Raw genomic sequence first — 23,358 nt, forward strand, 5'->3', positions numbered from 1 at the left:
GATTGACTCTCGAATCGTTGCGTGTTTAAAGAGGCCGACGAACACAGCACTCGTGACGACACGAGGACCTGCCCAGGAGGGGCCGATACGCAAAACGCACCCTCCGTCACTGCGTGCGTCTCAGCCACCACACTCTGATCGGGTCCTAGAGGGGCGATGTTTTTGACCCGGCAAACAAAAACTGCGATTCTAATTCTCCCACTTGCTACATTTGTAGCCCCTTGCAGTGACAGGAAGAGACTCCGCTGTGCGTTGTGTGAATCTGTGGGTTTGACGCGCATCACTTTGTGAAAAGTCGCGACGGTGGTTGGTCAATGGAGGCAATGGTCACCCACCCACCCCAAGGGAAGGTGGAATTTCCACAACTGATTCAGGAGCACCAGTGGACGCCTGTGCAAAAGAGCTTCATGGCTCATCGGATTCCTCCTGCAGTATTAATATTCCAATTCCGAGCGAGACGGTTCATTTGGGGAGTTGCGCACGACAAAAAGCATGTAAATTGTCAATCATCCCAGCTTAAATAGACGCTCCAAGCCTGGGGTGTGTCATTCAGACTCTTTCTTCTCGACAGACCTGTTCTCCACCTGAGGACGGCTGCTTGCGTTGTGGCCGAAACGTCGCGAGAATTATTGTATTGTTTTATTGTTATTATTTAATTATTTCCATTCTACGTGACTTTACCGAAAGAACCAAGATGTCAATCACCGGTCAATTTAATCCATAGGCAGTGGTTATCGGTTGCTTCTTCGCTTGGTTTCATCGAAGGGCAATAATTCGTGGGTTTCTCGGCACCGTACACGTGGTGGGGGGAAAAAAGTCTTCCCTTTAAGTTGTATTCTTATGCTTAAAGATCTTTCTCAACGATATATTTAACACAGTAGTAGAACGTCTCGTATCCGGTCGTCACATATCCGACGCGACCAATTAACCGCCCACACCCAGTGCAGTATTTGGGCGTGGTGCACAGCTTGAATTTGCTCTGAAGTGTTTACCGTCCACACACGTACTTATTTATGTTGAACTTCTTTCGCGCCGTACGTAGCCAACTGTGATAATTGGTGGGGGGGGGGGGGTGAAAGGACAACAAACCAAAAACAAAAAGCAGTTCTAAAGAAATTCGTTTTCAAGAAGTAAATTCAGTTTTCACACAGACACACGCTGGGCAAGAATTTGAATGCAACTCGGTACGGTTTTCACAAAACAGTCTTTTTACTTTCTGCCAACGTACGAGTGAAGCTGTTGTCAACATTGTCGCCAGAATCGACGAAACGGTCACAATCCAACGCCAACATTCGTAACAGCTTGCGAACGCAACTACATTTTATTTTTCACCCATTTCAAAATCCAACTCGTTTTACAAATGCACGTAATTTTTTTTGTTTATGCAACACGCAGAAAAGAACATCGCGATGGCTCGGTCATGGAGAGAGACCTGTCGAAAATGTTTATTTTACCAGGTAAGGTCCACTGAGCTAAAAAAAGCTCTTTTTCAGAAGCGACTTGGCCACAAAAGATAGCTCAACGGAGTGTGGGTTATCACGTGGACATTTATTGCAGCCAAATATTCTAAAGGCATGTTTCTGAACGTGGAGGTAAAAACAGGAGCCGGAGGGGGAAAATCCACGCGACCACGGGGAGACACGCAAACTCCAAATATACAGGCAAAGGTGAGGGAGATGACGTCTCGTCATCGTGGCTGAGTCCAAGCCGTTCATCTCAATTTTCTGCGATTCAACTCCCACACAACTCGCTCAATTTTCACTTTTAATCAGCTGCGATGGTGAAAATTACTTCTTCATACCTACGCAAGCATTTTGTTGTGTGGGTGCGGGGTTAGTGCGGTGATTGAAACACACCACCGCTGTGAACTGGGCGACCCGAGTTCGATACCTGTCCACGGCCAACAACGGGTGGCATCCGAGCCGCTCCTCGGCCTTCTCTCACCACTCTTCGCCGACCCGCACTGACCAGCGTGGCGAAGTATGGTCAAACATACTCTTAGTTCTTTCCGTAAAGTCACGTAGGTAAAAAATGAAATTAAAATTTATAAAAAATAAAAACAATAAAATCACGACGTTTCGGAGGCAACACAAGCTTCCGTCTTCAGGTGAAACTGTCACAGCAAAACATCTGTATCAAGTTTGCTGTGACAGTTTCACATGAAGACGCAAGCTTGTGTTGCCTCTGAAACGTCGTGATTTTATTTTTTTAATTTTTTATAATTTTAATTTCATATTTTACCTACGTGACTTTACCGAAAGAACTAAGAGTATGCATCCTTGCAGTCACGAAAGCTTCAAATCTAGAATATGGTCAAACAACCGCCGATTGCCGACGTGGCATGGAGGAGACGCCTCCATCGATCGGCGGACTGACAAACGGGCTCAGAATGATTATTAGAACATTATATAGCTGTTGTACGTATTGTATTGTACATGAACAACAAAATGGAAAAAAATTTTTTGTCAAAAATAAACCGAACTGCATTTAACATTTTAGCAAACAACACATTATTCAAGCAGCCTTCAAACACATGATCTGGTGATTTGGTCATGCGGCTACTGTGATGGCAGTGGTGCATAATAACAACACGTTCATCAATAACATGTGCTATGAAGGAAAACCATTTGCATAAAGCGTCATCTATTATATACTTTGGGGTAGTGTTATTGACGCGTGTGTCGAGTTGTTTAGTTTGTTGTGATTGTAAATTCCTCTTCCTTCGTTCAGAAGACTTTATTTCAAACATCACATGCACAACAACACACGGCCGAAACACACCTCAAACTCTCTGTTGGCATGCCTACAGGTCGCGTGTGCTCGTGATCAAGTCAGGCCGTCAGCACGACCGTGAGAGAGTCTGAGAGCTCAACTCGCAATCGGAAGGTCTGTAAAGTTCAAATCGTGGGCCAACTCATCTCATCGCCATCTTAAGTGATGATCATCAACAGAAAATCATGAAAATAGCTGCGGGAATGTGGAATTTCCACCACGCTCGTTTGTGAGCAGGTAAATAATTTAGACTCGCCTATTCATGTCGCACGGCCGCTCACATTTAGTTAAGGGTCGACTATTTACGTTAATGATAATAATACGTCACAGGCCCTTGTCAATCCACTTCTGGATGAAGGACTCCCCCTCATGCCGTGTCGGTCATGGGGGTTTGCTTTGCCATACTTCACCAAGCTGGTCATTGTGCATTTGGTGACGGATATGCACGATCGGTCGGGGACAACAGTCGCCACCGATGTCAGCCGCGGTCAGGAATCGAACCGGGTCGCGGGGTTTATAGCGCGGTTGTGCAATCCACACCACGCCCGAGGCTGCGCCACCCGATTCTTATCAAGCGAACTTTTTCACGGTTTACAATGTTTCTTAACTTTGAAGCCTTAAATCTGTAACAGGTTCGATTGTACGAAACACAATTAACACTCTGGCCTAGCAACAAACCAAAACAACGCGTACATCACTATTATTAAGATTTAAAAAAAAGCAAAGCTCGCGACAACTTTACAACGCAACATTCATTTGGAAAACGCCAACCCCCCCCCCCCCCACCCACCCCCTTACGGGAAAGGGTAAATTATCTCCGAATTTCTACTTTTCAGAAAACATCGCCGTGTTCATCACGGTCATCATCGGAAAATGCCGCGCATCGCCAACCGTAAAGGGAGACGCCAGCTCTACAAATAAAATGAAAACGGCTGCTGCATTTGTAGGTGCGCCATTAAACCCCTGCGTCTTAGGGCTGTTCCACAGGAAGCTTGAAGCTTCGGTACGCGAGGAAAATTAAAAAAAGAGACAGCCACCTGCGCACCGTCACGTATAACTCCAGCGCCCTCTAAGGGGCTTGGCAGCCACACTGAAAGCCTCAACTCGTCTCTGCTCGCGAATGGGAGGGTGGGCCTGCGACCGCGCCGAGACGTCGTCCTTGCATTGTGGGAGCTACCTCCGCGCCGTCCAGCGCAGCAAGGAGGGCAATCTCAAGCCCATGACGACCGCAGCACACAATATTGTAGCCGGGAGCCACAATCAGGAAGGAGAACTGCCCAATTTCCACTCGAGCCAATCAATATCATCTCCTGCGCCGATGCGTTTCAGTATCGTTTTTGCTATATCAGAGCAATTCTCCACCGTTGGGGTTGCAAAGCCGTGTATTTCCAGGCAGAAAAAAAGAGAACCAGCCGCGAGAGGGTGAGCGAGCGCTTCCTCAGCACGAGCCACCCCGTTCCCCCGTACCCGCGGCCTGATTGGTTCCCGACTTTTCTGCCTCCACACCCAAACGAAAATCTCAACAACGGCACAGGGCGGCCCGTCGCTCCATTCCGCCGAAATGGCGAACACACGGAGGAGTCAGAAACGCGTTTACGGGGCTTAACTTTAGCCGGGTCTCTCCGGGTTTGATGACCCCCCGACATTTTTTCTGCTCCCGGGCCACACACCGCATCCGCCTCTCTCGTTGCAACAGGTGTGGGCCCACCGGGAAAGTTTGACCCACTACCGGGTCTACATCGGCGAGGCGAGAAGGCTGGCACGACAGGGCAGCGTGGAGGACTAAGGGGAGGCCAGAAGCTTTGCGAAAAGCGCCGCAAGACAAAAACCGACGCAACGATTCCAAGCGAAAACACAGAGATTTGCGAGCGCACAGACATCACGTACGTGGAGAGAGCGTGGGAGGGATGAGGTCCTCGCGTTGAGCTGGGCTGGGCTGGGCTGGTGGACGACGGGACGGCTGGTGGGCGACGTTGCGAAGAGGCGATTGGTGGTTGTCTCGTGCGGTCATCGGATCGACCGCAAGTCCGATTTTGTTTGTTTGTTTGCATTCGCATGAACGTGGGCAGCCGCAGTGCAATGATAATCTGAGAGCGCTGGGGTGGATTCGCAACGAATACATGGGCAGGGCAGGGCGGGGAAGTGGGAAGGGTGGGAGGGGGAGGCACAAACGCCAAGCAGCGAGTGCTAGCCTGTCTGTGCTCTGTGCCACCTACGGTACAAACAGAGGAATTTCATTTCAGTCACACGGCAATGGGTTGTTTTTTTCGCTCTCTCGCTCTCCTTGTCATTAACACACAAGCGGGAGACCGAACCGCAATCATTTTAAAATCCCGGACGAGACCCGATGACCCGCTTACGCTCGTTTACATCGATACCGGGTGGAGCAGTGGCGCGGTGGTAGCGCGCGCTGCGCTGAACCCAGCGACCCGAGTTCGACTCCCCGCCGCGGCCGACATCAGCGGCGAGAAATTTGATCTGAACCGGTCCTGCGCCCCCGCCCGCACCCTCATTCACCAGATCGCACTGACCAGCGTGGTGAAGTATGGTCAAAACCTTAGAACTCGCACGGAATGGGGGAGGCCTTCATCCGGCAGATAATTGATGAAGATGGTATACATGTCAAAAATTTACTGTTAAATCCGACTAACTTTTTATTTTTAGGATATAGATATCTTTTTTTACTTTTACACCATCGGTTGGGTGTGCATAAAATGACGGAATCGCAATGGATAAAAATTATCTTTTGAGTGACGAACGTTACATGAACAGCATCGATCACACATGTCCACAAATCAACCACGGTCCCCGCATTCGCGATTCAGCTTCAAACGTGAACAGTTTCGCCGCGGCAACTTTGTCGATGCGGCAGGCAGCTCAACGGGCGGCCCTGGGAGAGCGCACGTTCTATCTCCTCTCTCTCTCTCTCCCTAACCTCCTTCTCCCTCCTCCACGAGCTCACGCTCACCAAGCGCCTAAGCGATTCACGCAGCAAAGTGAGAGGAGGAAGAGGATGGGGTGCGAATGAAGTTCACGGAGCACGACGTTCAAGTAGGGGGGCGATTTATTAATTACTTTATTGGGGTTGCACGTGAGCAGTGATCGCACACGTGGCTTGTAATCTGGACTTCAATTAGACCGATTTGACCGCGATGAACGTTAACTTTTGCTTGCAAGTTTAAATGACAATTAATGTTGAACTTCTTTCGCACCCTACCTAAGCCAATCGTGATAATTGGAGGTGTGGGGGAAACACAACAACAAAAAACAGTTCTAAAGATATGAGTTTTTCAACTCGATGATTATAAAGTGCATAGCTCCAGTGGCTTCCTAATATCCAGAGCATTCCAGACGGCCGCAGAAACGCATCTGAAAGCGCGCGATGCAGTGACCGTCTTTGTTCGATGGTTCGCCAAAAGCCGCTACAAGGATGACCCGAGTTCACGTGATGGTTTATGCTCCTTGACGAGATCCGCAAAGGTATTGTAGTTCATTTGTGGCAGGCATTTTGTGTGTGATAAGCGCGACCTTATAACCCCCATAGGTCAATACACGGTCCCCCCACCGCTAACGCCAATAAAAAGTGACCCCCCCTCCCCACCTCTTTAGATAAGCCTAACACACCCCAGCCGAGGTGCTGAAGCAATTTCACAACACAGCCTGCTGGTGTAAATACAATCCCTATCATTCCACCATGGTACAGAAGTGACTCACATCCACAAACCCAATAGTGTACATCAATAGTCCACACCGCTCACACATTGCAAATTAATCTCCTCCTTACGCACCTCAAATACACATGTATCTCAAATACGCACACAACGAAAGTGTTTAAGCAAGTTCACAGCAACGACTATCAGTGAAAAAAATGCAACCAATCCTGCCTGTTACAGAAGTGACCCATCAATCCACGTACCTCATAAATAATAACAGAGCCCCCACCCTCCCCTCCCACCGTTAGCATTGAGACCTGAACATCCTCTTTACCCATCCCTTACCCACACGAGCGTAGGTGTTTTTATGCCACCTCACAGCACCACACATCCTGTTAGCATGGTTGGCGACCTATGGTGCGAAAGACGTTAAACATACGTACACCGAGTAAATACCATCGCTGTCATTCCGCACTGGTTACAGAAGTTATCCAGCCGTCCACGACCCGCACACATCATCACACGGTCCCCCCCACCGCTCACACCAAGGTGCAGTGAAACCCCCGCTTCATGTAAACGTGACGCAACACACTACCGCTGGTGTTCAAGCCAAGTTCAAAAACCCACAGCGTAACATTGCCCCCTGATGGCAGACTGCACCCATTCACGGCAAGCCCGTGTGGTCTACACCCCGTGCCCTGTAGGGACAGATGCCACTGTTGGTCCCCCCTGACCCCGCCTCCCCCCACCGCCCCAAGGCTCGATTACTGCAGGGTTGAGATGAGCTGTGATGTCAGGCCCTTTGCGTTCGAGACATTTGTGTTCCCAATACTTACAGTTCTCTTCATGTAACTTTTACAGTTGTGTGGAGGATTTTTTTTTCTCTCATTTTTGCATCTTAGGTTTCCCCTTCTCGGTGGTGAGCAACAGAAAAAAAAATCAACGTTTATGTTTTTTTTCTATCTGAGATGTGCCGCTGGACGGGAGGTCATGGCGGTGTTTGGTGCCGTCATTGGTCTCACCAGCGACATCCCATTGAGTGTGACTTGCAAGGTGATGGGGGTGGGAAGTTCCTGCCTTCGGGAGACAGAACCTTTCCGGGTGACCGGAATTATTTTTCAAGGGGCCTAAGTTATCGACCACAGAAAGTCAGATTCAACTGCTCAATCGGTTGTACAACTGAACACACGCACGCACACAACGCATCAGACGCTATGGACAAGCACTTGTACCTGGCTTGAGGTTTGCAGTTTTCACGGAAACAGGATGCAGATTGTGAGCGCAGAAGTGGCAAGTGGCCGGGGGGTAGCCGTAAATAAGCAATGATTTGTAAACCCATCTGTGTGGATCTTTGAGTGTTATGCCCCTTGAATGCATTTGCGGGTTTTCTCCGGGTACTCGTTACGCGTGTAATTTAAAGTTTACACGTGTAACTTTCGTAATGTCATTTATTGTGGTGCCTTTTGGGCGTGACAATAATTTGTCCGACAGCTAGCGAGTCCCAGACTCCTTTTGTGCGTCTGAAACCACAGCCACAATGACACCAGTACCTGGGGGTAGAGTACAGATACAATGCTCTTAATGTTTCCCATGAACAAGCAGGCTACGATTGTAGTATGATCAAGTCGAAAGAGAAATAATCACAAGTCAAAGTGGGGGGATTCGTAGTGAGATCCTAACTCTCACTCTCCAAAGATCTATTGCTGGGAATTAAGTCATCACTTACACTGCACCTACCAATCACATGACAGGAAGACGACAAGAGTACCTAGTCAACACGCTGGGCATGATGTCACCACTCCATGCGTTTAACCATGCCTGTGACGAAGTATGAAAATATGATAAATGCTATTGACATTGTCATAAAATGTTACGAATTAGAATCGGTTACGATCGCCTTGTGAGCGGTCCCGACTCGTTAAGATCTCTCGTACATTTACGACACCCAATACCGTAAATGTCGTTCTTGGCTAGCAGTTGCGAGAATTCTTACCGTAAAACCTCACTAAAAATTGCTTCGATGTCGTCACGATTTCTGTACCCTGGTCCACCGAGGAGGGCGCTGCGAGTCGTTGGTTTGTAAACTGGGTCAACATTCCCGTGGTGCCACCGTGCACCCGACTGTAGCAGACGCTTGCAAGATACGCGAGAGAAGAGCAAAGCGAGCCAGGAGGAGGGAGAGGTGGGGGGGGGGGATTGTTTCTGCACTGCTGGACTCCGCTGTGCCACAAAAACACACGTACCACGACGACTGAGGCCAGGGATTGTCTTAGTCATTTGGAGTCGTTTATTTGTTTTGCTCTGACGCAAACTCAAGCGTCACCTCGCTTCGAACGAACCCTGTCGAAACATACCCGCGGGGGGGAACGCTTTTATTATTATGATAAATATATGCTTAGAAAAACTGCTGATAAATTTACAAAATCCTGAGATTGACTTAACATACAAATATTAAAAAATATATATGTGTACTTATCTAATAGCACCAAGTGTCCTACACATACTCGGCAGTCTACTGGCATGAGCGTCCTACACATTAAGGTTTATTGCACAAATGTCGCCCAAGTTGAAATAATGTTACACATACACACTCGGTGACAGCAGTGGTTAGCACACTGCACTGAGAACCTGGCGACCCGAGTTTGATTTTCGACCACAGCGAACATCAGTGGCGATTGATATCTGAAGCGGTCCTGGGCTCCCCACCCGCCCCCCTCTTCAACAACCGACATGGACCAGCGTAGTGAAGTATGGTCAAAACACCCTAATGACCAAAACAGCGTCACGTGTGCATTAATAAGTAAACACGCTATTACTTAATTATTAATACGCATCCGCATGCGTCGAATTAACAACACACAAAGGTGCGCTCACAAACAGCAGGAAGGCACAACTCCCATCATGCATCGCATGTCATGCGATTAGCCAATCCGTATCCAGCCCGAACGCATTTCTGTCATGATGAGTTTCCTCATCATTTGCAGAATGTGCTGGATTTGACCCACAGACACGCACAACGACTGCTACGTTCAAAGTTAAACCTTGTACACTACTTAAACCATGAACGTACATACAACTGATATATATAAAAAATAACATTATTTAGGTACCATGCAGACCACACACATTAGACACTTGCTATGAACTCAAGTAACCTGAACAAAACACCCGGCTAAAATCCAAAATCTGCAAACCTTATCATACCAGTGTCCCCGCATTACGTGACCTTATTGCACAGGCGTCCCACAATCAAGCCATCCACTCCCGTTTAATAAACGTCTAGAGCATGCACACAGACATCTAAACTGAGCATTAACAGGTGTCCCCCGTATACACAAGGTATCTCGTCCTATTTGTACAACTTATCCGCTCAGGATATCAAGTATGATTATAAAAAATGACCCACAATTATCCCACCGAATATCTATTCACGATTGTACAAGCGTCCCACACACACACACATATCTATTCTAATTGTACTCGTCCGAGTCAACAAAAGTTTCGAAACGTAGCGCAAATGTCCAGTCCGATTGTAACAAGTGTTCCCACAAGCCCGACGATCTATTCAGTACAGGTGTCCCACAGATATCTATGCTGATTTCACAAGCGTCACGCACACTCAAAAGATATCCAGTCTCATCGTAAAAGCCCAGCCATGCTGTACAAGCATCCCACATACACCAGACATCCAGCCTGATTGGACTCGGAACGATTCTAGGAGTGTTCAACATCCAAAACACACCTACTCTGCACCAATTTTTCACACACTCAAGCTGTCTCGCGTCTGAATGTACAAGTTTCCCACAATTATCCCACACCCCGATATCTGTTTTGATTGTACACGTGAACCCATACGTAGCCCAGGCATCTCGTCTGATTGTACAAGTTTCCCACAATTATCCCAGACGCGCACACACACCCAGATCTCTAATCTGATTTGTACAAGTGCCCTACAGATCAAGACACGTCACATTTTTACACAATTTATATCCCCCACACAGATATAACTAGCCTTTTACACACACACACACACACCTGATATTAATATGTACATAAAATACTTAAGTGCCGTTTGAACATTTTCAAAAGAATATTAAACGGTAACCATTTTTACGACGATGCCCATCACGTTTTGCTAAAATGGCACACCTGGAATGTGACTTATAGTTTTTCAAAAAGGGCCTAATAAGTTTTTTCACGGTAGGGGTGCAACGATTGCTATTTACGTTCCAAAAGAGTAATCCGAGGATGATTTTTCTAACTTGGAAGCAAGACGGCGCGTAGTATTGTTATGGCTAATACACCCGCAGCATTAATCAGGGTGGCCGCACGACTCAAACCGCGAACCTCTGTAACAAGCAGCAAAAAACGTGCTACTGCCAGGCAATGTTACCACCAAAATAACCCAGGAATCCCTTGTATGTATTTATGTTGAACTTGATAATTGGTTTTTTATCCTTCTATCTTGGCGTCATCTGGTCCAACCCATGTGAGACTAGGCTCTAAGGAAAGCTGTCTCGGGTGTGGACCAATCAACTTCAAGGACAGTGCATACATTATCAGAGTTATGTTTTTTGTTTGCATTATGACTGCAGGTATTGTGGTCTATGTAAACATGACTCCTTGTAAAAAAGGTGTCAGTTTTGTTGCCAGATAGAAGGGTAAAAAAACAATTATATTTTTACTGGCAAATAAGGTTCCAATGGGGTATGTTGAACTTCTTTCGCACTGTACGTAGCCAAACCGTGCCAATCGGAGGTTTTAAATAAATTAGTTTTCCATCGGAAGTGCGTTCCAGACGGCCGCAGAAGCGCATCCTCCTTTGCATTGTGATCATGTTGACCGAGCACCATCGTTGTAGCTCCGATGAGCACGGTTGGCTAGGTACGGTGTGAAAGACGTCTCAACATTACGCACACACATTGTAAACACGTGCGCGGACTTCACGACCATTTCATTGTCCCCACCCCCGACTTGGTTGACCGGACTTTTAGAAGCGGGACAGTGACGTGGCCCCAGCGGTGGCGCGTTCGTCGTTTGTTGCAGCGGGTTCACGGTTCGAATTCGGCAGGCCACCCCTGATTAACACCGCGGGTTTATAAACCGTAACAAAAATATACGCGCCCCGTTCGCGTCACACAGTGGGCGTTAAAAGATCCCCTGACGTCATTCGCAATAGAAGCCGCCCCCCCACCCCTCCCGTTGCGCGTTAGCGTCATCCTCCAAAATTTGACGCGTTCTAAACGTAACGCGTGAATTGCTCAATTGGGATTACACAGCAATCGTCAACCCCGTAACCTGACACGAATGCCCACGTGCAAACCAGGTGCCGAGTTCACCTTGTGCCACACAGGGACAGCTGCCATCAATCAGCAGGTCCCTAAAGGAAAAAAAACGGTGCTCCGAGGGCGTTTGGTTACTTTATGGGGGGGAGGGATATAAATATTATTAATAAATTATATTATTTAAGTATAGGTAAACCTAAACAACCACTGAAAAAAATCCGCACCGCTGGAAAATAACTGCAAGTGCTCAACACTTCCTTACAGCAAGTGTTAAAATGATGCTTAGTTTTAAGTTACAATTTTATTTTACTAAAAAACGTTATTTTCGTTGAACTTATCTATAAAAGGTAAACAAAGTGACCGTACAAAATAAAAATAAAAACACATCGCTCGTGTTATTACGAGCACTACCTTGCAATAAACGTATATTTTAGGAATACTGTAAGGCATTATACATGAGCTCCCCCTTCCAAACACCCCCCTCTCTCCCCGTCTTTCTTCACTCCACTTGCACACCAAGGGAGTGAAACCCAAGCACAAATAGCGATCGTCGCTCTCGGGCTCTAACACTCCTCATCAAACGCTTGCCTTCACCATGAGCGATCAGCATAGAAGGGATAACATCGCCACAAACGATAAAGCTGCCAAGGCAGTTGACAGCTTTAAAAACCTTGAGTTTCGAGGTGGACAGGTGGCCTCAAATGGTGAATTTGGGGTCAGAGGCTGAGACAGCTCTGCCAAAGATCCTGCGTTTGAATCAAGAGTTTCATCTGCGGTTGCTTAAGCAGAGTTCTCAAACGCAGCGTGTTTGATGGTTTCAGCCTGGCTATTAGGACTTCACCCAAACTAAAACTATCTTTGGTTTTAATTTTTAAAAACTTGGCTTATTCCAGCTCTGTTGACTAACGATCGTTGGTTCAATCTGTCACGCGGCGGACACTCGAGGCGTATCGAAACGCTTTCTCTTAAGTGCGCGCAGAGAGGGGCCCCCCCGTTTGAAGTGACTTCAGGAGTTGCTCAGTGACATCATCTTCCGGGGTCATTCTCTGACATGAGGTGGTTTCGCCGCTTGCTCCGCCGAGAGTTCCGAACATTAACTCTTGGTCCCGTGACGCGACACCAGCAAGCCACAAGTAGAATTGGCAACAACACCCAAAGAAAAATAAACTTACCGTCCGGTGGCAGATATCGTAAAGATTAAAGTTGTGTGTCAAGTACGCTGGTAGCATCCTTGCCCTTGAAGTCGTATCGTATGTAATATACAAACCATCACATGCACTGCACCAGCAGTACATTAATTACCGTATTCTTCGGATTATAAGATGCACTCTTGCCCCCTGTATTTTTAAGTAAAAGGTGGGCGTGCGTCTTATCATTCAGTGGGTTTCTGTGTGTGACCAGATTTGCATAACTTTCTTTTCACCCGATATAAGGTTTTGGGTGCGTCTTAACTTTCCGCAGCATCTTAACAATCCAGAGAGCACGGTAATTACCACAAAAACTTGCTGGGTGACCGTTTGTGTCTAAGCAACAGATGCCGATGTGTGTGTGTGTGTAAAGGGCAGTGTGTAAGCTGCACAGCTGCTCATCTGGCAGATTACACAGAAGTGACGTTACCTTTTCTCGGTGAGCCAACGCGCGTGCGTGTGTGCACACTTGTGGAGTGTGTGCATGTGTGCGCGTGTGCGCCCACAGGTAAGTTTGTGTGTGGACATGTGGTCTGCGTGTAGCCTTGTTGGCGGTGCTTCACAAACCTGTCTCGTGGTGTCATTACTCCCGCTCGATATCATCGCTACACCCAGAGAGACACACACCCGCGCATTTTGTGTGTGCGCGTGCAAACGTGTCAATATAATTTTCCGACTGCGTTTCACAAACCTTGTCCCAGCGGCGGCGGTCACGCCCTCGCGACATTCAGACGCGATGTCGTTGCTGTACAACTCACGCCCCCCGTGCGCGCGCGTTGCTCTCCAGCGACCGCCGCTGCGATTCTCACAAACCTCGCCTTTTGGTGGCGTCACTCCGCCCACACTGGGCACGTAGGAGCCGCGCGCACGCACGCCCGCGTCGCTTTCCCTGCACTTTCCGACTGCGATTTGCAAGCCGCGATTCGCAAACCCCCGTCTCATACAAAAGGGGGGCATCGCGCGCGCGTGTCTGTGTGCGTGCGTGCGTGTGCATGTGCGGCGGCGGCTGCGGTTCACAAACCTCGTCTCTAGTGGTGGCGGTACTCCCTGTCGCGGTCGCGCTCCTTGTCCCGGCGCTCGCGGCTTCGCTCGCGGCCGCCGCCCCCCCCCTCGCGGTAGTAGTCGTCGTACTTCTCGCGGCTGTGCGAGCGCTGGCTGCCGCTGCCCTTGTGGCGCCGAGACTTCTCGCGCGAGCGCCCGGACTCCCCGTCGCGGTCGCGGTCTCGGTCGCGGTCCCGATCGCGTTCGCGATCGCGATCGCGGGAGTGCTCGCGTTTCCTGAGAGCGCGGGGCGGGACCGGAGAAGGCGGAAAACGTTTTGAGGGCTAGTGGTTGACGGTGAGAAAAATCGACGCGGCCTCTGAACACGTAACTATCAGGGGCAATGCTCATCTGGAACTTTAAGCCCTCAATCCTTTCGCCTGTGATGCCAATCCACCATCCCTTCACCCCTACACCTGAACCCCTCCGCCTCCCACCGTCATCCCATCACCTCTTAACTTAAACCTTCAGCCACACACCCTAGGACCCCTTTACCTGTCACCCCTCCCACCTTACACTCTTCACCCCTCGAGTATCAAGCCGACACTCACCCCCAATCAATTCTCGCCCAAACCTCTTCACCCCACCCTAACCCTTCATATGTCCCTTCCATCAAGCCCCTTCAACTCTTTGCCAGTCAGAGCGATGGGCCTTACGTGACCACGGGCCGTATGGAATCAAGTCGTGGGTTGGCGACCCCCTTGCCCCAGCCCGGAGGTGGACAAGCTGCGGCTCGTGAGTCGCAAGCGTCCCACAGAGCGCCTCATGGTGGCCTGGTCTAAGTGTGTCTCGGGTGATTTTGATTGTACACATGAACCCATACGTACGCAGGTATCTCGTCTGACTGTACAAGTTTCCCACGATTATCCCACACGCACACACACCCAGATACCTACTCTGATTTTACAAGTGTCCGACAAATCATGACAAGTTGTCTCATTTTTACAACTGTCCCCCACACAGATAACCAGCCTTTTACACACACCTGAAATTAATGACCATTAAATACGTGCCATTTTGACATATAAAAACAATATTAAACGGTAACCATTTTTAAGACAATGCCCAACGCGTTTTGCTAAAATGACACATCTGGAATATGTATTATGTTTTTCAGGAAGGGCCTACCAAGTTTTCACGGTCGGGGTGCGACGATTGCTATTAATGCTCCAAAATAGTAATTAGAGGATAATTTTTCTAACTTGGCCGCAGACAGCATGTATTATTTTTTCCGGTTAATACACCCGCAGCATTAATCAGGGTGGCTGCACGATTCGAACTGCGAAACGTGCTTCCGCCAGGCAATGTCACCACCCAAATAACCCAGGAATGCCTTGTATACATTTATGTTGAACTTCTTTCGCACTGTACATAGCCAACCGCGCTAATCGGAGGTTTTAAAGAAATTAGTTCCGACCTAGATTTAAAAGTGCATCGCACCAGTGGCTTCGTAATATCGAAAGGAAGTGCGTTCCAGACGACCGCAAAAGCGCATCCTTGCACTGTGATCAGGTGACCAAGCACTATCATTGTAGCTCCGATTAGCACGGTTGGCTACGTACGGTGCGAAAGACGTTCAACGTCCGCACATACATCCGCGGGGTCGTGATTGGTGCACAAGTACCATGTCAAGCTTGCGGCCCCACCGAGGTGAAGGAGGGCCGTGCTCACATGGCCCACCCACTCATCCGGGTTGCCCATCACTGCCTTTAGCCTCTTTCATTCCTTATCATCACCGCCCCCCCCTCCGCCCATCGCTCGGTCCCCTCACCTGGACCCCGAGCCGTAGGACTTGGCCTCAATGCCGTGCAGGCAGTCCTGCAGGGAGCCGACGAGCACGTGGCAACGCTCGTCCCCCGACACCTTGGACTGCTTGATGAGGGAGATGGCCGTCACGAGCGTCTCGATGGCGCTGCCGTAGTCGCCGGCACTCGCGTCCGAGACGGCGCGCGAGATGGCGCTGCTCGACACGGCGCGGTTCCGCGTCATCATGTCCTCGAACTCCGTCTCCGTCAGCTGGGGCCCCTCAGCCTCCCGGTGGCTGGGGTGGCAGAGCGAACGGGGTCAGGCGTGGTGGGCAGTGGCATTCGTACGTTCAATATATAGAGCGCATTTGGTTTATCGCGTCATTAAAAAAACAGATACATTATTTAGGCTTTACGACGTTACACGACCAAAAAATAGAGATGCATGGGGAGGGTCGGTTGACGAGCAATTAAACATTCCGCCGTCTACCCCAGCCGCAATCTAAAATAATAAATGGTAAGGAAAGGGGAAGAGCGGCCAGGCATGAACATGTCCACAGCCTTCAACAATCGCTCCCTGACAGCTGTTGCCCCAACCAATCCCCAGCTCTGACAACAATGCACGGCGTGATCAGCGCACGCTCACCTCTCCTGCGGGGGGGGTCGGTACTCCCCCCACTCGTATCCCGGCGGCGGCCTCACAAACTGCTCCGGAGGACCTGGAGGGCCTGGGGGGCCACCCCCTCTCCCACCATCTGGACGCTGCTGACCTCCCCCTCCTCCTCCCGCGTTAGGCGGCGGCATTGGGGGCAGCTGCCCCCCCCCGCCCCCCCCACCTCCTGCTCCTCCCCCCCCTCCTCCTCCTCCGGCTCCCCCCGGTGGAGGGAAGAACGCCGGGTTGACGTGCGGCGTCGGCATTTGCCCGGGGTGGCCCATGGGGGGTCCTCCTCCGCCCCCCATCATTGGGGGGCCCTGCGGCCCGGGGCCCCCGTGGTGTGGGGGCAGCATCCGCACTTGCGGCGGGGGCGGGGGCAGAGAGGAGGAGAGGGGCGGCATGGGAAGGCCGGGCCGCTGCTGGAAGGCCCCGTGGGGGGGCGGCGGAGGCGGAGGAGGGGGCGGCCCCCCCTGCTGGCCTACGTGGTGGGGCGGCACGAATCCCATGGGACCGTGAGGACCGTGCGGGCCGTGGGGACCGTGGGGGCCGTGCGGGCCGTGGGGACCGTGGGGGCCGTTCGGGCCGTTCGGGCCATGGGGGCCATGGGGGCCATGGGGGCCGTGCGGGCCGTGGGGGCCGTGCGGGCCGTGCGGGCCGTGCGGGCCATGGGGCAGTTGTGCCGCCCCCGGGTGGTGCTGAGGATGGTGAGGGTGGTGGTGGGGGTGGTGAGGAGGGAGCTGCTGCTGCTGCTGCTGTTGCTGCTGGTGAGGGTGGTGACCTATCGAATGCGGTGGCAGGGGCATCTGGTGAGGATGGGGATGAGCGTGGGGGTGAGGGTGGTGGTGAGGGGGCAGCAATCCCGGCCGAGGAGGGGGCAGGTCGTTAAAGTGCGGCGGAGGCTGCTGCCCCGGGAACGGCTGTCCCGGAAACGGCTGCCCCGGCGGAGGTCGCTCCAAGCGAGCGGCCGGCGGAGGGGGCAGCGCCGCCACCATCATCGGGGGGCCCTGCAGGGACAACGGCACTCCCCGGGACATCAAGGGGGGCCCGTGGGGGCCGGGGGCACCCAGGGGGCCGGGGTGGTGGGGTGGGCCGCCAGAGGGAGGACCCCCGCGCGAGGGACCATGCGGAGGGGGAGACTGGCCCACCCTGCCCCCCTTGCTCCAGTTGCACGGAGCGGGGTCCACCTGGCCGAAATCTGGAGACGGACAAGGGGAAGGAGAAAATAAATAACCAGACGTCGAACGTCGGCTTAAGTTCTCTTAGAAAAACTAAATCTGTCTTGGAGCCAATGACAGCTCCTACAGAGTGAATGTAAGTCATTGCACTCAGTAGCAGTTGTTATTAACTCACGCCTTAATCCGTAATCCTCAGGAGCGTTTACAATCTCCATGCGGATTTAATCTCCACGCACGGGAGGTCACCGAGCCAGTAGTTCTCTCCATTAAATGGTCATCCCCCCCCCTCCAGGCCAGGTCACGACCTCTAAAAACACAAACCGTAATTGTGTGCAGATTTTTTGAAAAAAAATTCATTGCTGTACTACTTTTTGCAGTGACGAAAACATAAATATCCGTAAGAGGTTTTTGGGTCAGATTGCGTAAATATAAATGTGTCGTTAAACCCGACACAGCCAATTAGTAAGGTTTGTCAGGTGGTCAGGTTTAATGTGTAAGGTTGAGCTGTTGGGTGGTGGCGGGTTTAGCGACACATTCATATCCACACAATCTAACCAAAAAACCTCTATTATGAATAACATTGGTCACTAAAGCCTACGTGTTAAAACACACATAAGTAAATCAATAGTATACCAAACCATCTAGAATACACTCCATCTCATCAGAGCTCAGAACCTAAGCAGGGTTTAGCCGAGATAGTGCTTCCCATGCACAGAGGGAATCACATACTTTCCGCACCTCCAATTCGCACGGTTGGTTACGTAGTGCGAAAAATAATTTCAACATTCATACACACATACATCGTACACCTGCTGCGGAACTGCATTTGTCAGCAAAGGACAGAGCAAAAGTATTTCTTGCTGAACTGCATTATTCACTGTCCCCACCTTCAACAACCCACATTGACCGGTGTTGTGGAGTACGATTAAATAAGCCACGACCCGTGTGATGTAGGGAGGCCCTCATCCAGTAGTGGACTCGACAAAATCTCTGTACATGTGTGACTGTTAGCAATTTCACTCTCATCGTGGAAACACAGCTCTAAACATGATAGAGAGGCCGCTGGTCTCGTTGGTCTATAGGAGCTCTTTTCTACTGATTAAAAAAAAATCAACCAACCAATCGCACAAACGATAGAGGGCGAGAAACACTTACTCTTTCGGGACTGAGTCTCAAACTGGCTCAGCGTCTGGTGGTTGCAAGGAGTCACGATGGGATCCTGACCATGAATCTCATGTTTCGGAAGCAGGTCCATCAGCTTACGTGCTGCCACATCCGAGCCCAGGTTCACGATGGCGAACCTGACGAAGGGACAAGCAGGAAGAGGGAAGAGTGGCAGGGTCAGCATGAGTTAGGTGTAGGAGGAAGACGTGGAGGAAGTGGAGATGGTGTAGAAAGAGGACAGCCACTTTGCATGTGAAAACAGCAAGCCCATACCTCACAAAGCGTGGCTGCAGAAAGGATTAAAAACAAGATAAATCATGACTATGCATGCTTTACGTAACGCTGTCCAACATGCGTTTGTCCTCAGAAGTATTCAGTTCGCAATAATGGGAACCAACAGTTACCAGTCAGGGCCAAATTTGATTGCATATTTGCAAAAAGTGCTTTTTAGTCTGGATTACGTCTGCAAGCTGTTGAGCAACGTTTTGATAAATTTGGTCTGTCCCTCATTACAACACTTTACATTACGGATGGACACAGCTAATGGTAAAATGCGTTCAAATGTAGTTGGAAAAAATATTACAGTTAAAGCTTGGATGTGGTTCAGGGAGTCAAGAGAGCCAAACCAGCAATATCGAGTTCCTGGTTTAAGCCACCCGTGATTACACCAGACACTAAACATAATGATTTTCTGCCTAAGCGTTTGACGGCGTTAACATACATTCATTGCGAAGTGAACACCAATACAAAAGCGTTCGCTAATTTAAAGTTGGCAGTCCACAATCGCGAAAGAGACTCACCCTTTAGACTGCCCATTGGCACGGTTTTCATAAAACTTGATTCCGAGGACGTCGCTAACCCCCACAGCCTGGAAAGCTTCAATCAGGTCCTGATCTGTGGTCCACTGTGGAGGGAGGGGTGGTAAAGGATACACAAGTGCTTTTCAATTAGAACCTTATGCATTTTTTGCAGAAATTCCCGAAATATAAATTCCAATGTTGTTTATTATTGCATCATACTGTTCATATGTCAAGGTTCCGTCCACCTTCATTGCCCAACTTCAAACAACCCTATAATGCACCTGATCCCTACAGATTGCAGAAGCTAAGCAGAGATGCACATGGATTGTACTTGGACGGGTGACCACAATGCCAAACAGGTTTGGCATAGGGCTGCGAGGTTACATAATGGCTGCAGTGGGGCAGTGCAGTATAACAAATTGCTGTATTCTACAATGCTGCCAAGTCTGGGCTCCTCACCTTAACCCACCCCCTATAGGACATCTGTAAAAAATAGCTTCATAGCGCATCGGATTCCTCCAGGATAATTACAGATTAGGAAATCATAAATATTCTTAAAATCAACCTTCACTGATCGTTGCAGGGATGGTCAAATAAACCCCACGATCTGCATGACATTCAGAGGCCCTCATCCAGCAGTGGATTGATAATAGGGCAGTGGATGGACATGTAAATCTCTGCTGTTGACCTCTCGTCGCGTGTGTTTATGGCACCGCTTCATTAAATCCAGGTCTTCCTTGAAAGAGAGGTGGTTACACTCCGTACGAATGCAAACATGCACAAAAGAGGCAGCCTTCGAGCCGAAACGTCTCCATTGGCAGCGATGAGTCAACGGCGATGGAAATTCCACATTCCCATGGCGGTACTATCCGACGTAAAACGATGGCTTGCTATGGACCGGAGGGAGTTAGCAGATGCACGCACCCAAGTGAGGTTGCCCACGTAGATGGGCACGCGTTTGCTGTACGTGTAGACGATGTTGGGCCCCGAGCCGGGCTTGGGGGAGCCCTCAGGGGCCGCGGAGGAGGAGGAGGGGGGCCCCCCACCCATGGAGTCGGGGAAGTCGAGATCGTCGCGCTCCCCGCCCCCCCTCGGTCCGTCGATGGATGCGCGGCGCGACTCGAGTGTGTCGCCGTTGTTGGTGGACGTCGCGAGGACGTCGTTGTAGAGGTCATCGTCGCGGTTGTAGTCCTGCTCCTGCGGGGGTGGGGGGGAGCGGCAATGGAGCCGGAGATTAAAAAAATTAACCCGTAAAAACAAAGTTTTTCACTATAAATCCTTTATATGCGTGGCGGCTCGAGTCCTCTCGTCCTCTGGCTTGAGATGGCTGCCACCTATGGGTCAGATGAATGGCTGCCACCATTAAGCAATTGGTAATTAAATATAATTATTTTTTTCCTAAAAAGTGTAACATTTTGGAAAAAAATTTCACGAAAATACATTGTCACGCACGAGTCTGTGTGCAAAATGTCAGCTCGATTGGATCACGGGAAGTGGGTTAAAAAACGACCAAAAGATTTGCACGGTCGTAAGCAAGCAAGTGAACTAAAGGATGTTAAAAAAACACACAAAATGTAAGGTGCAGCCCCTGCAACTGCTTCACTCACGCAACTCCCGGATAAACGTTTCGGTTTTCTCCGTTGTTTTTTTAATAATCATTGTAACTCAACGCGAGCTCCGGTGCAATACCCCGATCGCAGAACGAAGAAGGGGGGCAGAGGCGGATGGAAACTCCGCAAACAGCAAACCCGATTTTGGCGCGACAGAATTTCGGTGCGGCAGGAGAGGAAGAATCGGGGTCACTGCCACCAACCAAGAGTACAGGAGCTAGCATGACGATGTCGATGGCGAGGGTCGTTTTCTCCGTTAATAGCCTCACCCCGACGTCGTCACAGCAGATGGCAGCGCGCGTCGATTAAGCAAATTTGTAGGTTTCGCGTTGCTGTTGCTTTTCGTAAATAGATGCAGCTTTTCGAAGGCGCATGTCGTAGTACACTTTGAGGGGGGGGGGGAGCGAGTTTCTTCTATACCCTTTGGTTTTTTACGGTAAAGTCACGTAGGTAAAAATAAAAACAACAAAATTAAATGACAAATTAAATCAAATAAAAAATGAGAACTAAATTAAATCACGACGTTTCGGAAGCAACACAAGCCTCCGTTCTCCTAGTTGTGACCCTATACGACAGATATCCCTACCTGTCAACCCCTCTATCAGTACCCCGACATTAATACAGACCAATTCAGACATCATTGGTCACCCCGTGCCCTTCTAAGTCTCAACGTTCATCCTACAAAGTTCCATCGCAAGGGAGAAACACAAAATAGACAAAAACGTTGTTGACCGCATTGAATCGGCTGTACGCCGCGTGGGCCTGAAAACTCACATTTCCCTGTACAAGAATACGGAATAAAACCGTATGGGTTGTGACACGGTATGGTGATCGCCAATTATTGTGTCAACTTGTAGTGCGGTTATGTATCTCGTGTTGGTGGTGGAACATCGCAGCCTCGTTAAGGAAGCTTTGGTCACGGGGGTCTCATTCATCAGCTCAGCAGCCGCAGCAAGGAAACCACGCCGAACAACACCCCCCCCCTGCTCCCACACCACGCACGCACACAAACGCATACACAATTCACTCAGCAACACGACTAAAAAACCCCACGGCGACTGTTAAAACTCTTAACACGATCACTTAAGACCCGGAACAGTGAGGCATGCCTTGGGCCTAAGCCGCTAGGAAAGGCCTGACCGCCCCCTCTCGCCCCCACTGCGGCCCTTCCTCCCGTACACCAACAACGAGCCCGCATCTTCCCGCTCCTCGCATCGCAGGGGATCCTCCGAAGGGGATCGAGAGACAGAGCGAGAGGAGAGAGAGAGAGACGGGGGGATGGGGTACCCGCACCTGCCCGAACTCCTCGCCCACGTCGGCGTAGATGTCGATGTGATCGCCTCCGTCCGCCATTTGCGCGCGTTCCCGGCGGCCACCGCGCGGACCAGTTGAGGGCGTCGCGGCGCGCGGCGCGGAGTCGGTGCAGGAGGGTGGGGGTCGGGGGGGGGGAGTGGTGGGGGTGGGTAGGGGTGTAGGGGGTGGGGAGGGGTGTAGGGGGTGGGTAGGGGTGTAGGGGGTGGGGAGGGGTGTAGGGGGTGGGGGTCGGGGGGGGGGAGTGGTGTAGGGGGTGGGGAGGGGTGTAGGGGGTGGGGAGGGGTGTAGGGGGTGGGGGTCGGGGGGGGGGAGTGGTGGGGGTGGGTAGGGGTGTAGGGGGTGGGTAGGGGTGTAGGGGGTGGGGAGGGGTTTGTATGGGGTGGGGGTCGGGGGGGGAGTGGTGTAGGGGGTGGGGAGGGGTGTAGGGGGTGGGGACGGGTGTTTAGCGGGGTGGGTAGGGGTGTAGGGGGGTGGGGGTCGGGGGGGGGAAGTTTGGTGGGGTGGTGTAGGGGTTGTTAGGGGGGTGGGGAGGGGTGTAGGGGGTGGGGGTCGGGGGGGCGGGAGTGCAGTGTGGTGGGGGTGGGTCGGGGTTGTAGGGGGTGGGGAGGGGTTGTTTGTAGGGGGTGGGTAGGGGTGTAGGAGGTGGGGTGGGGGGGGGATAGGAGTGGTGGGTAGGGGGGGGCTGTAGGACGGTGGGGGGTCGGGGGTGTTGTAGGGGTGGGGAGGGGTTTTGTAGGAAGGGGGGTGGGGGGGGAGTGGTGGGGTTAGGGGGGGTTGCAGGAGGGTGGGGGTCGGGGGGGGGAGTGGTGGGGGTGGGTTAGGGGTTGTAGGGGTGGGGAGGGTGTAGGGGTGGTGGGGGTGGGGGTGGGGTGTAGGGGGTGGGTAGGGGTGTAGGAGGTGGGGTGGGGGGGAGTGGTGGGGTAGGGGGGGGTTGTAGGGGGTGGGGGTCGGGGGGGG

The 23,358-nt window shown here is 51.0% G+C and overlaps 1 protein-coding gene across 3 annotated transcripts; it reads right to left on the reverse strand.

Annotated features, from left to right (window-relative positions):
- Window positions 1-2,237: 2,237 nt before the first annotated feature.
- On the reverse strand, window positions 2,238-22,524 carry LOC133343201 (cleavage and polyadenylation specificity factor subunit 6-like). Of its 3 annotated transcripts, none has more exons than XM_061552652.1 (8): window positions 22,381-22,524; window positions 20,402-20,674; window positions 19,478-19,581; window positions 18,669-18,814; window positions 16,330-17,533; window positions 15,710-15,979; window positions 13,919-14,175; window positions 2,238-8,765 (listed from the first exon to the last, which is right to left on the reverse strand). In XM_061552652.1, the coding sequence occupies exons 1-7, from the start codon at window positions 22,438-22,440 to the stop codon at window positions 13,926-13,928; spliced, it is 2,307 nt and encodes a 768-aa protein (XP_061408636.1). In that variant the 5' UTR covers window positions 22,441-22,524; the 3' UTR covers window positions 2,238-8,765; window positions 13,919-13,925. The 3 variants fall into 3 exon arrangements, with proteins under 3 accessions (XP_061408636.1, XP_061408628.1, XP_061408623.1); XM_061552644.1 differs by having other exon boundaries at window positions 2,244-4,984; XM_061552639.1 differs by lacking the exon at window positions 2,238-8,765 and having other exon boundaries at window positions 8,780-14,175.
- Between the last annotated feature and the right edge of the window lie 834 nt (window positions 22,525-23,358).

This window comes from Lethenteron reissneri, chromosome 2, assembly GCF_015708825.2.
Source record: "Lethenteron reissneri isolate LAM-NWPU_2019-01 chromosome 2, ASM1570882v1, whole genome shotgun sequence".
Lineage (NCBI taxonomy): Eukaryota > Metazoa > Chordata > Hyperoartia > Petromyzontiformes > Petromyzontidae > Lethenteron > Lethenteron reissneri.